This window comes from Mus caroli, chromosome 5, assembly GCF_900094665.2.
Source record: "Mus caroli chromosome 5, CAROLI_EIJ_v1.1, whole genome shotgun sequence".
Lineage (NCBI taxonomy): Eukaryota > Metazoa > Chordata > Mammalia > Rodentia > Muridae > Mus > Mus caroli.
Window position 1 is genome coordinate 130,120,268 of NC_034574.1, and position 14,242 is coordinate 130,134,509.

General features: G+C 50.8%; 1 protein-coding gene across 2 annotated transcripts in view; it reads right to left on the reverse strand.

Moving 5' to 3' along the window:
* Window positions 1–66: 66 nt before the first annotated feature.
* Slc12a9 (solute carrier family 12 member 9) overlaps window positions 67–14,242 on the reverse strand; it is an 18,914-nt gene continuing 4,738 nt past the window's right edge. For both annotated transcript variants that reach the window (XM_021162406.2, XM_021162404.2), the window contains exons 5-14: window positions 13,522–13,830; window positions 12,681–12,788; window positions 12,458–12,569; window positions 10,857–11,014; window positions 10,667–10,749; window positions 8,427–8,551; window positions 8,096–8,288; window positions 7,775–7,949; window positions 6,959–7,105; window positions 67–1,345 (exon numbers count right to left, since the gene is read on the reverse strand). In XM_021162406.2, the coding sequence (XP_021018065.1) occupies window positions 459–1,345; window positions 6,959–7,105; window positions 7,775–7,949; window positions 8,096–8,288; window positions 8,427–8,551; window positions 10,667–10,749; window positions 10,857–11,014; window positions 12,458–12,569; window positions 12,681–12,788; window positions 13,522–13,830 (2,297 nt within the window). In that variant the 3' untranslated portion in view covers window positions 67–458. The remainder of the gene's footprint in view (window positions 1,346–6,958; window positions 7,106–7,774; window positions 7,950–8,095; window positions 8,289–8,426; window positions 8,552–10,666; window positions 10,750–10,856; window positions 11,015–12,457; window positions 12,570–12,680; window positions 12,789–13,521; window positions 13,831–14,242) is intronic.

Here is a 14,242-nt window from a genome sequence, read left to right on the forward strand (position 1 = left end):
TCACGGATCTCTCCCTTCCCACCCGGCTCCCTCTCACCTACCCACCAGCAGTGCTCCACCAGCCCATAGTGTTTCGGTCTTTTATTTATGGTCAGTAGTTAGAAAAATAAAACAAAACACAAACATCACCACCCAAGGAAGTCGGGGAGAGGGAGGCGGTGCGTCTGTGGCCAGGATGGGGACACTGAGGTAGCCTAGAGTCACAGAAGAGGCCAGCCCCTCTGGTCAAGGCACCAGTGAAGGAAGAGGAGGAAGACCAGGGACAGGGCCGCAATGTCCTCCCCTACAATGGGACAGCCACCTAGAATTAGTGTACTATGTCCGTCCCCCGCCCAAAGGAGACCATGGTCCCCTTAACACATCATCCAAAGGGCAGGGCCCACTGGGGGCGGGGGGAGGGGCGTCCATTGTTCAGAATGAGCCTGGGCCCTCTCTATCCAACCCTGTATGAACAGGCATCAGAGATCAGTGCAGGTTACCGGAGTGACCCCATGAATAAGAAGGGTGGGACCCAGATCACGGCTCAGGGTCTCCAGCAGTGCCAGGTATCTGGGGTATCGAGCAGGATCAGCAGGTGGTCGAGGCAGGTACAGGAAGGTAAGGGCTGTGGTGGGTCCCTCCTCCCCATCCCTTCCTTCGGGTCCCCCAGGGCCTCCTACGGTGCCTCTCCCCTGCTGGGCGCGCACCAGGGCATTGGCACTGCAAGCTAGAGCCTCAGCCTCTTCGTCTCCTCGACCACCATTCACAAAGTCCCCTTCCTCCTCCTCAGGCTCGCCAGTCTCTGCCCCTTCACCCCACACCACCTCTTGCACCTCTGCCCGGATCCTGAGTTGACTCAACAGGGCCCGGAGCCTTCCCTCTGCTGCCCCAGGAGCCTCCCTGGGCCCCAAGCACAGGAAGATCCGGAGCCGGGCACTGTGCCAGGCAGGCACCATACTTAAGATGGTAGCCATCTGCAACAGAAAAAGGCCACAGACGTCCACGTAGCCAGGTCCACCCCGGGGCCTCAGCAGGTTTAAGGGCCACACGTCCACATGATGTAGCTGAGCGCTGCTACTGGACCCCCGGCTTAGCCGCTCCGGGGGCAAAGCCCCACATGCTCGGGCAAGAACCACATTCTTGTTCATCTTGAGAGCGTCTGCCACCGTGGCCACGTAGTCTTGGGGACTGAGAGCCCTGGGACTCCCAGGAGCCCGAGGTGGAGGGAACAGCGTGCTCAGGGCTGGTGACCCGCCCTCTCTGGTGCCCTCTGCAGGTTCAGAGAAGGCTGGGTCTGTTAGAAAATGGTCCTGGGGTGGGGCGTCGTCGTAAAAACCGAGCACCAACGTGTTGGGCTTCATGCCGCCTAGGGGCAGAGAAGGGAGGCAGGAAGGAACAGAAATCAGGCTGAGGACTGAGTTTACACCACATAAAACGCGCCCACTCACACTTAGGTCAGCCATGAGGTATGGTATCCTCCTTGGCCGAAGCCCTTACAGCAAACATCAGACACAGGTTTGCACAATGATTTGACTTTGGCTAAACACTTTCACAGGCATGTATTTGACTATCTCTAGGACTCATCTCTTCCACTTTAAATAGGTAAAGTTCCCTTTAGGATGTTTTCCCCTTGTGAGAAGAGATGCTGGAGATTAATCTAGTGCTACGCCATCGATCAAGAAGATCAAGAAGAGCTATATTCCAAGCCCCATCGTAGATTTCCTTTAGGGTTTGGGGGCGGGGGGGGGTCTGTCTGTCGGCTTGCTTGTTTTCTTGCTTTATCGTTCTAAGGCAGGGAGGGTTTCATGATGTAGCTCTGACTGGGCTGCAACTCACTGTGTAGAACCAGCTAAGCACAAACTCATGGAAATCCACTTGCCTCTCTCTCCTAAGCCCTAGGATTTAAGGCACTCACTTACTCAAGATTTTTGGTTTTCCAGACAAGGTCCCAGGCATCCTGGGCTTTCTTTGAACTCTGAGTGGCAGAAGATAACCTTGAACTTCTGATCTTCCTACATCCTCCTCCTAAGTGCTGGGATTCGTGGAGTGCTGAGAGGGACCTTAGGGACCTAAGTGCTCTACTGTACTGGCTGGTTTTGTATGTCAACTTGACACAAGCTGGGGTTTTCCTAGAGAAAGGAGTCTCAACTGAGAAAATGCCTCCATGAGATCCAGCTGTAAGACATTTTGTCAACTAGTGATCAAGTGCGGAGGCCCCCTTGTGGGTGGTGCCATCCCTGGGCTGGTAGTCTTGGGTTCTATAAGAAAGCAAGTTGAGCAAGCCAGGGGAAGCAAGCCAATAAGTAACATCCTTCCATGGCTCCTGCATCAGCTCCTGTTTCCTGACATGAGTTCCAGTCCTGACTTCCTTTAGTGATGAACAGCAATGTGGACGTGTAAGCTGAATAAACCCTTTCCTCCCCAACTTGCTTCTTGGTCATGATGTTTGTGCAGGAATGGAAACCCTGACAAAGACATCTACCAATGAGCTACACCCCCAGATCTGGGTTCTTTTAGTGCTAGGGTTGGCTGTTATCAACCACAGGCCCTAAACAGCTCATCTTTTTCATGTTAGGAGAAGCCATTTCAACCAGGCATGATGGCTCCAGCCCATAATCCCAGCAACCAAGAGGCTGAGGCAGGAGGATTGCTCTTAGTTTGATGCCAGCCTAGACTACAGAGCTAGATCCTGTCTCAACCAGAAAACAAACAAGCAAAACCCCAGAGATTCAAGTTAGCCTCTCCTGAGGAAAAGAGACTTCTGTAGCCCAGGCTGGCTCTGAACTTGCAGCCCTCCCTGCCTCAGCCTCCTGAGTAGCTGGGATTACAGCTTGCATCACCAGGCTTGAGTGAAATAAAATCAGAGAGCCTGGCCATTCAAGTTCATGATGTCAATCTCCAGGGAAGACATCCCAGGCCCCTAAAGGGAGGCCAGGACTATCTATCGCTAGTCTTTGCAGTTTCCTTCTACTTCAAAGCTCCAGGGACAACTGTCTGCAGGCTGGTACCCAGAGGAGGCAGAAAGTGTCTGTTGTTTATCAGAGGCCACATCCGAGAGAAAGCATTCATTTACCTCATTTGAACCCTGTGGTAACACTATGAGATAAGTACTTTTCAGTCTGCCCCTTTTAGAGATAAGGAACCAGCCTCAGGCCCCACGCAATGAAGTCACTGGCCTCAGGCCTGAGAGGGCTTGGGCACGAAGCTGAATATGTCTGCCCACATGAGAGGCCGTACGTTCATTCTCCAACCTTCCTAGCTGGGCTTGGAGCAAGCACAATGACTCAAAGTTGTCCAAGAAGTCCCAGTGGTGCAGTAGATAAAGCAAGGGCCTCTCACACCCCCGACTGTAATCGCTGGAGACTTACTTTTTATACTTTTAAAAAAATTTTTTTGAGACCAGATTTTCATTATATTACCCAGGCTGGACCAGAACCCACCATGCTACTGCCTCAGAAACTTCATTTTCAGGATATGGCAGCTCATGCCTATAATCCCAGCACTCAACCAGCTAAGGCAGGGGCATCATGAGTTCAAAGTCAGCCTAGACAATTTAGTGACACCCCATCTAAAAAAAAAAACCTTTTCATTGTTTTTTTTTCCCCTTCTTTTTTGAAACAAGGTCTCACTGAGTATCCCTGGCTGGCCTATATCTCCCAAGTGCTGGGGTTAAAGGTGTATGCCTTGATATCTGGCTTCTACCTTCATCATCATCTTCATCATCATCATCATCTTGTGTTGTGCATGAAAGGGAGGCATGGATGCCAAGGTATTCATGTGCAGGTTAGAGGACAATTTTATGGGGTCAGTTCTCTCCTATCTTTATGTCGGTACCAAAAATTGAACTCAGGTTATCTTGCAAGCCCCCCGCCTTATCTTTTGAGTCAGGGTCTTACAGAGTCTGGAGATAATGGCCTGGCTGGCCCTAAGAGCCTTCCTGGCTCCATCTTGCCAATGCTGGAATTAGATGTGCCCAGAGGTGCCCGGCTTTGATATGGTGCTGGGGACCCGAACACAACTCCTACTTACACAGCAAGTATGCCACCTGGTATGCCACGTCCCCAGGCACACCTTTTCCTTTCCATTGCAGCCATCTCCCTCAGCCTCAGGGTACATCTCACTAGTATGGGGGCCCCTTTGTAGAAGAAAAGCTAAGGCCCTCAGGTGCCCTAGAGGTAAATGGTAGTTAAATCACAAACCTCTTAGCAGAAGCTGACTGCAAGCCCAACTAATTGTCCACCACTTTGCACCAAGCAGTTCGAAGTTCAATGCTGTTGATCTTTGGCCTGACTGACTGCAGGGGGAGATGAAGGTGTTTGCTCAGATGACAGACACTAGTCTTGGGATCTAGGAGGTGTCTAAGCATGGGATCGGAGGTCCCTGGGGTACAAGGCTGCAGGCCTGGCTATATGAGTCACAGAGCTGCACTGCCTGCTAGTGTAGACCTGTGATTCTAGCTGTGTGGAAGGTTGAAGCATGAGGATCTAAAATTCAAGGTCTCTGGAGATAGTGGCACACGCCGTTATTCTCAGCAACCAGGAGGCAGAGGCAAGAAGATCCCTGTGAGTCTAGAAAGTGAGTTTCAGGACAGCTAGGGAAACACAGAGAAACCCTGTCTCAAACCTTTGCCTCCCACACAAAAACAAAAAACAAAACCCAAAAAAACACAACAAAAACAAACAAAAAAACCCTAAAACTTTCAAATTCAAGGTCTTCCTGCGCAACCTGGTTATACTCATCAAAAAAATAAAATAGAATAAAATAAATAATAAAAGGGCTAAAACTGCATACACTAGCAAGATTTTGCTGAAAGGACCCTGATATAGCTGTCTCTTGTGAGACTAGGCCGGGGCCTAGCAAACACGGAAGTGGATACTCACAGTCAGCTATTGGATGGATCACAGTGCCCCCAATGGAGGAGCTAGAGAAAGTACCCAAGGAGCTAAAGGGATCTGCAACCCTATAGGTAGAACAACATTATGAACTAACCAGTACCCCGGAGCTCTTGACTCTAGCTGCATATGTATTAAAAGATGGCCTAGTTGGCCATCACTGGAAAGAGAGGTCCATTGGACACACAAACTTTATATGCCCCAGTACAGGGGCACGCCAGGGCCAAAAAGTGGGAGTGGGTGGGGAGGGGAGTGGGGGGGAGGGTATGGGGGACTTTTGGGATAGCATTGGAAATGTAAATGAGGAAAATACCTAAAAAATAAAATAAAATAAATAAAATAAAAGGGCTAAAACTAAAGTTAAGCTTGGCTGTAAACTATTATTAGAATTAAAGTATTACTAGAATCCCCCAGGGAGGGGCTGGGGGCGTGGCTCAGTGGTAGAGCCCCTGCCTAGAATCCCCCAGTGAGAAATTGGAGACATGATTTAGTGGTAGACCACTTGCCTAACTTAAGCCAAGTCTAGGTTTAAACCAGGTGTGTGTGTGTGTGTGTGTGTGTATGTGTGCATGCGCCACATGCATACGTGTGTGTGCATGTGTGTGTGCTGGACAGGAAGAGCCACAGATCTGGCAATACTCCATTTATCTAAAGCACCACTCTCATACACCCTCAGCATCCTTTGTGACACAGGGACCCCATGACTCCTCCTTCCTGCTACCCTGACGGTTTGTTGGTAGTAGGGTCTGGCTGTAAAGCCCAGCATGACCTAGAATTCTTTGTCAGATTTCCAAGCACTAGGAATGTTGGTGTAAGCTGTTACCCTGGCTTCTCTACTATGGAGCCTTTCCAGCCTACTCAGTTGATTTTTGTTGACCACATCAGTAGTCAGTGGTCTTGCTTTCTTTGAATTCAGTTGGTTAGCACCCATCTTGGTTTATCTGTGGCAACACCACCCCAAACTTACTGGACCTCAGACACTAAGCAGGGTTAAACCCAGTTAGCATCTGGATGGGAGAAATTCTGTTTTAGTGGACAGTCTAAGCCTCAAACAATTTTCCAACTCTCCTTGGAAAAAATATTCTCCAGAGCCCAACTATCCTCTAAGTTTTGCTTCAAAAAAGAGAGAGCAGAGGACAGGGCTCAGCTTATAGAGTTCTTTGCTGGCATGCGAAAAGCCCTCGGTTCCATTCTCAGCACTGCATGCCTGTACAGTACTGCAGCATGCCTGTACAGCACTGCATGCCTGTACAGTACTGCAGCATGCCTGTACAGCACTGCATGCCTGTACAGCACTGCATGCCTGTGATCCCAAGCAAGAGGATATGCAGTTCAAAATCATCCTCAGCAACAGAGTGAGCTCCAAGTCAGCCTGAGCGCCACTGGACCCTGGCTAAGCAAAACAAAACAAAACAAAACAAAACAGGGACAGCAAGATGGATCAGGGTTAGGGGTGTTTGCAGCTAACCCTAATGATCTGAGTTCAATGTCTAATAGTCACATGGTAGATGCAGAAAACTGACTCCTGAAAGCTGTCTTCTGACCTCTGCTCGTGTACTGTGGCATGCTTATACAGACACACATACACACACACACACACACCACACACACACATGCACACCACACACACAAATACAGACTCCATACACACACACACACAAACTCCCACAATTAAATGTAATTTTTATTTGTTTTGTTTTGTTTTGTTTTGTTTGAGACAGGGTTTCTCTGTGTAGCCCTGGTTATCATAGAACTCACTCTAGACCAGGCTGGCCTGGAACTTAGAGATCCAACTATCTCTGCCTTCCGAGTGCTAGGATTAAAGGCGTGTGCCACTGCCATCTGGCTAAATGTGATTATTTTAATCCAACTACCAATGTCATGCCCTGCCTATGCCATATCTCCAGTCAGACAATGTGGTCACTGTCGGACAGTCTACTGCTATTATCTTTGGCTACTGTCTTATCTATGCTATATAGTAAGTTCCTTTTGCAATCTACAATCTAGTGGATTCCCTAGGGGAAGGGCGCAGAGATTGAAAGGGGACACTCGGGGAGTCTAAAGAGAGCGAGAGAAGAGCAGCTCACCAAGACCAGAGATCCGGAGCAGATGCTGGGCCCCCTGACGCACGGAGGGTGATAGCGTGAGATCCACAAAGGCCTTCACTTGGGCAAGGTCCACCAGGCTCAGCCATGCACCATACTGCGGCTGCACAGGGTCTGATGGTAAGGAGTCTACAATAGAAAGTAAAGAGAGAAGGTGATGACAGTCATAGTGACACAGTTCTCACGGGGCTGAGGCAGGAAGGTAATAAATTCAAGGCCAGCCTGGCCTTCACAGGGAGAACCTAGCTCACAAGAACAAGGGCGGGCAATATAGTTAAGGGTCTGCCCAGCATGTGCAAGGTACTAGGTTCAATCTTCAGAAGTCCAAAAACAGGAGAGAAACAGAGACACAAAGAGAGACACAGAGAGAGACAGAGACAGGGGTAAGGGGAGAGAGGTAGGGGCAACAACTATTAGCCAAGGTCATTTATTCTTTACTAAAGTTAGGGCTGTATTTCATCAGTAGAGCTCCTGCCTAGAATCCCCCAGTGAGGGGCTGGGGTGTGGCTCAGTGGTAGAGCCCCTGCCTAGAATCCCCCAGTGAGGGGCTGGGGGGTGTGGCTCAGTGGTAGAGCCCCTGCCTAGAATCCCCCAGTGAGGGGCTGGGGGCGTGGCTCAGTGGTAGAGCCCCTGCCTAGAATCCCCCAGGGAGGGGCTGGGGCGTGGCTCAGCAACATACTGGGTTATTTAAATCATTTACTCCTTTCTAGAGTTCAAAGCCTGCATGAGTCTTGACAGAAACATGAGGCATGAGACAGAAGAGAGGAAAGTCAAGAGGGGAGCAAGATAGTCACGCACCAAGGTCTCCCAGAGTGACATGGCCCAGCACATAGAGTCCCCCCTTCTTAAGCTGGTTGGCCAGGCGCAGCAGAGGCAGGGCACCCCGTGGGTTTCCCACCAGGAGCAGCAGCTGGGGCCGCCAGAACTTCACGTGCTCCTTGCGGACATCCAGGCGGAGCAAGTACTTCCGAACCTGAGAAGCAAGAGGAGGTGGTGGGCGGGAGGAGGGGTACCAGCAGGGAGTTACCATTCAGTTCTCAGCCTGAAACACCAACCCCCTGGGGTGGGAGGAGAGGGTTTCCCAGAGACTACCTCCCACCCTTCCTCAAGGTCCCCAACCTGGTGGAAAAGCAAGGCTTGGCTGACATAACCCCAACTGCTGGGTCCTCCTCGTGCGGTGAGAAGAGCGGAAAGCAGGCCCATGAGAAGAAGGGACCCGCCGGCGGCCCCAGGACTAATGAGAAACATCATCAGCAGGCAGGAGGCCACCCCAAGCAGGCAGGTGTGCCAGGAGAACAGGCTGAAGGTGGGGCTAGAAAGAGGGAAAGCACTCAGGGCTGTGCCCCACCCCCAACACTTGCCTGCCACTCACTCTAGTCCCCAGTCCACCCTCCACGAGGCTCCAGCCTTCCCACTTCTCCTTGTTCTCTAATGTATCTTTATTCCTCACCGGAAGTTAGGGGCCGAAGCCCACTCCAGACTCAGGCAAGACAGGTCCACCGCGGCATAGGCCACCAAGTAGAAGACGGTGACCACGGCAGCCAATGTGTTGAGCTTCCCAGCCAGCAGCACCAGCTGAGAAAGAACCATGGCTTATGTAGCACTAATCCAAAGTGCCCATTCCAAGGGCTGGCCAGATGGCTCAGTGGAGAAAGACATCTCCTGCCCAGCCCGGTGACCTGAATTCAATCCGGGGATTCACATACTGGAGGGAGAGACTCGATTCTCCTGAGGTGTCCTCAGACCTCCACACACATATGCGCACGCAAGTTTGGGCACCCATGTGCACACAGAGAAAGAAGTGGAAGGGATTAGGCCAGGTGTGGTGGCTCACGCCTTCATTTCCAGGGGTCCCCAAGTCAGATATTTCCCTATGAGTTCTAAGTCAGTCTACATAGCAAGTTCCAGGTTGGTTAGGGCTACAAAGTAAGACCTTGTTTCAAAAAAACAAAAAACAAACAAGCAAAAAACACAAAAATGCTTTGCCACTGCAACCTTAGGGACATCATTCAGGCAACAGAATGCCTGCCTGCCTAGCACTTATGAGGCCCCGGGACCCATCCCTGGCACCACACAAACAGTCAAGGCATGGCAGCGCATACCTATAATCCCAGTACTCAGAAGGTAGAGGCAGAAAGATCAGAAGTTCGAGGCCAGCCTAAGATATGTGAGACCAAGCTTATCCCCCAAATCCAAAAAAATATATAAACAAAACTCGAAATGCCAATGTACCTCTCTACAATACCTGTGCACTCTAAGGGGTGCTAAGGAACTCTATTTAAAGCCAGTTTACCCACATGAAGGTCCATAAGATGCCAGTGTCCCCCAAGAAAGGTCAATGTACACTAAGAAATGCCAGTGCACTCTTAGAACTCAGGTGGGAAGGCAAGAGTTGTGGGCTAGCCTGGGCTACACAGAAAGACCCTGTCTCAAAAGCAAAACAAATAGATGAAGGGTGGCGGGTAAAACTCAGCAGTAGAGGACTCAGTATGTGTAAGATACTAGGTTTGATCCTTAGGACTGCCAAATAAAATTAATAACTTAATTGTGGCCGGGCACATCTTTAATCCCAGCACTCAGGAAGCAGAGACAGGCAAATCTTTGTAAGTTCTAGGCTATTCTGGTGTACACATCAAGTTCCATGGCAGCCAGGGCTACAAAATGAGACGGTCTCAACATAAGTAAAAGTAAATGGCAGTTTATCAAAAGAGGTACCCCCCTGCCCCGTGTGTATGAGTGTGTGTGTGAGCGTGTGTGTGTGTGTGTGAGCGTGTGTGTGTGAGTGTGTGTGTGAGCATGTGTGTGTGAGTGTGTGTGCACGTGAGTCTGTGTGCACGTGAGTCTGTGTGTGAGTCTGTGTGTATGTGTGAGTGTGTGTGAGTCTGTGTGTGCGTGAGTGTGTGTGTGAGTGCGTGAGTCTATGTGTGAGAGTGTGTGTGTGCGCATGAGTGTGTATATGAGAGTGTGTGAGTGTGTGTGTGTGAGTGTGTGCGTGCATGAGTATGTGTGTGTGAGTGTGCGTGTGTGTGCATGAATATGTGTGTGTGAGTGTGTATACGTGAGTGTGTGTGCATGAGTGTGTGTGCGTGAGTCTGTGTGTGTGTGAGTGTGTGTGAGTGTGTGTGTGCACGAATATGTGTGTGTGAGTGTTTGTGTGTGTGTGTGGTGTGTGTGTGTGTGTGTGTGTGTGTGTGTAAGACAAGGTCTTACTCTGATTGGCTAGCCTGGCTCACACTTGTTACAATCTGTGTACCTCTTGTCTCCTGCGTGTTAGGACTGCGTGCATGGACTACCCACTTTATGTTAGCTATTTAATCTTAGGCAGTGCACAACTCTGGCTGGCCTCAATGTTTCAATCCATCCCCTTCCCTCAGCCTGCAAACCCGATTACTGATATGCACCTCTACGCTGGCCTATATCCTCATTTCCTTAACACCTCTCATCCACACCTAAGATGGCTTCTTTTTTTTTTTTTTTTTTTTGGTTTTTCGAGACAGGGTTTCTCTGTGTAGCCCTGGCTGTCCTGGAACTCACTCTATAGACCAGGCTGGCCTCAAACTCAGAAATCCACCTGCNTCTGCCTCCCAAGTGCTGGGATTAAAGGCGTGCGCCACCACTGCCCGGCCTAAGATGGTTTCTGAGTGGGCTAGCTAGAGAGTGGGAGGCAGGCCAGCTCCAAGGAACACTCACCTGCACCAGGCCCCAGGAATACAGGACAGCACCCCAGGGATTGCCCCCTCCAGATACCACCTTGGCTGGTGCCAAGATGACCCCTGTAAACACAGAATCACAGCAGACACATCAGCCTGGGTCTAGAGGGGACAGAGACAGACCCAGGAGGGCCCGCCCAGAGCAGCTCGTCACACAGAGGGCACCACACCGAAAAGGTCATCTTGGGCCAGCGCATGCAGGATCCGGGAGGCACCGATGAGAGAGCTCATGGAGGCTGAGAGGGCCGTGGCGTAGATGCCGATCAACACGAGCGGGGGCCACAAGCTGATGTCACGGAAAAAGCCATAGTCTTCTTGAAGCAGGGCTCTAGCAGGAGGAAGGGAAGGGCTGGTTAGCGTGCTGCTGTCCTAAGGTCCTCACAAGAAACACTGTGTCCCTAGAGCGAGGTCTTGGAAGGGAGCTTGTAATCCTAGCATTCAGAAAGTGGAGGCAGGAGGATCTCGGGTTCTGGACCAGCCTCAGCTATGTACATACGGGGCAGTGATTTTCAACCTTCCTCATGCCGAGACCTTTAATACAGCTCCTCAGGCTGTGGTGACCCCTCCTCCAACCATAACATTATTTTTGTTGCTACTTCACAACTATTTTGCTACTGTTATGAATAATAATATAAATATCTGTGTTTCCAATGGTTTTAGGTAACCCCCGTGAGTCATTTACACCTCCCTGCGCGCACACACACAAGGGGCCACAACCCACATGTTGAGACCCACTATTATAGAGAGTTTGTGGCCAGCCTGAGTTACATGAGACTCTCAAAAACCAAAGAAGTCAGGTCCTCCATCCTGGCCTGATGACTGACTTACACCTGTCATTCCAGCACTCAGGAGCCTGAGGCTGGAGGATTGCTATGAGGGTAAGGCCATGGAGTAAGATCTTGTCAGAAAAAGAACTGGGTTAGGCCACTGATAGGCACATCTGCAGACTAGAGAAATCTCTGATCCAAGGCCAGTTCATGCCTCAAGAGTACAACAAAGGGCTGGAGAGACGGCTGAGTGGTTTAGGGGAACACTCTGGTAGCCATGAGAACCTGAGTCTGAATCACAGAAGCCACGTAACATGCCGAGCATGGTTGTAACCTCAGAGGAGAACAGGAGGACCCCTGCGGCTTGTTGTCCACCAGCCCAGCCAACAAAAAAAAACAGCTCTCCAGCTTCAGTGACAGACCCTGCCTGAAAATAAAAAGAAACCAGGCACTGGTGCCACACACCTTTAATCTCAGCACTCGGGAGGCAGAGGCAGGCGGGTCTCCATGAGTTTGAGGTCAGCTTGGTCAACATAGTTCCTGGCCAGCCAGGGCTACACAGAGAAACCCTGCCTCAAAATAAGTAAATAAATAAATAAATAAATAAACAATAAGAGATGGGGCAGGGAAGATAGCTGATAGCTTCCTTCAGCCTTGAGGAGGAATTTACACACACACACACACACACACACACACACACACACACACACACACACACTTTTCTTTTGAGACAGGGTTTCTCTGTGTAACCCTGACTGTCCTGGAACTCACTCTGTAGACCAGGCTGACCTCGAATTCAGAGATCCACTTGCCTCTGCTTCAGGAGTGCTAAGATTTAAGGTGTGTGCCAGCATCCCTCCGCCATGTGTAGCACCAATGGGAGAAGCTATCTCCACCTGTCCCTCCACGCCCACACCCTGGGTACCTACTGTGTTGACCCAGGGAACCATCTCATTCCAACACCCAACCTCAGCGAGAGTCTTTCAGCTCCCACCACCACATACCTGTCACAAGTGAAGCTGGAAAGGAAGAACAGCAGGATGTAGATGAAGAAGGTATAGGCGACTGCAATGATGGTGCCCAAAGGAATTGCCCGGCTGGGGTCCTTCAGCTCCCCTGGAGGGACAAGAGCAGAGAGAGAGAGGCCAGCTCTCCTATCACACCCATCTCTCTCACACCAGCAGCCTTACCACACCCCATTCCCCACCCTCAAGAGCAGACTCTCACCTGACATGTTGGCCCCAGCCATGATGCCCGTGCAGCCGTTGAAGAGAACTGCAAAGACACTGGCAAAAGTCATCATGGCCCCTGTGGTGTAGTCCTCGGCGTAGCCAGCTGGGGGGTGGAGTACAGGGGATCAGGATTCCTCTAAGGGATCCAGACACCTTGGCTAAGCCACTTCACACTGACATCCCCTCCACGGCCCTGACTTGGACTCAAGGGCAGCCAGCCCATGTGAGGGGCCCTGTGTCAGCTCCCCATTTTCCTTGGTATTATCTCACAGACCTCTCCTACCCTCTTCTCCTATCCAATTTCATCCACCCAGCTCAGAGCACCTGTGGGACTTGCTTGTGCCTTCCCCAGCCTGAAATCAAGGCTAGGTCTCCCTTCTTCCTTTGTTTTAAGACAGGACCTCATTGGATCCCAGGCTGGCCTCAAACCCACTGTGAAGCCAAGGATGATAACGAACGTGCGATGCTCAATGCTCTGGCCTCTGCCTCCTGAATGCTGGGATTCCAGGCATGCACAACTCTGAGCGTCTTCTGCGGTGCTGGGAGTAGAACCCAGGGCTTTGTGCACACTGGGCAAGTGCTCTGCCAACTGAGCTCCAGCCACAGCTCCTCCAGGCATTCTTGCTTTTAAGAATTATTTGCATATTTTATTATGGGGGTGGGACAGGTGTGGGGACAGGCTCTATGTGTGCAGGTGCCCAAGAAGGCCTGCGAATGATGTCATTCCCTGAGATGCTGGGCATTCCTGACTGCTGAAGCACCCCAGCCCCTCCTCCAGGGACTCTAAGGCCCACCTCTCTCATACAAGGCCCCTTGCACTATGGTGTTCAACTCACCACCTAAGTTGTCCCTTAGGGTGCTTCCGTTGAACCCAGTGAAGTGCCCATGCCGGTGTGGCACGGAGGAAGCATTGGTGCCCGGTCGAGGAGCTAACGGGATGTTCCTGGGTCCCACTGCCACAAAACTGACCAGCACGGAGGCCAGGGAGCCAGAAACCAGCAGGAATGTAAGAAAGGAGGCTCGGGCATAGAGCCCAGCTCCCAAAGTGCACACACCACCCACGAGGCCCAGCAGAAGGGAGCCATAGAGCAGATTCCAGCCATAACCCTGGGGTAGAACCTGGATCCCACTGGAGCCTGTGGCATCTGGAGAGAGACAGGATTGAGTTAAGAGGTGTGGGCCCTAAGGAGATACCCAGCCCCAGCTATAATCCTCTCCACCCACCTGCTTCTAGAGACCTCATTTATCCTGCATTGCTTTTCAGGATAATCCCAGCATCTTTGCTCTCCCTGGTGAGGACCACTTGCTATGGAAATTTACAGACCATCAGGCTGGTCTCTCCGACTAGAACCAGGCATGTCCAATCTTTTGACTTTGCAACATGACATTGTCATTGACAAATCCTGCTTCCCATAGAGAACTTCCCAAAGTACAAAAAAAAAAATTTTTTTTTTTTAAATCTCAGAAAAAGACAGCAAGATGCCTCGGGAAACAACACACCTGCTGCCCAGTCTGACAGTTCAACGCCCAGAACCCTCATGGGAGAAGAAAAAAAAA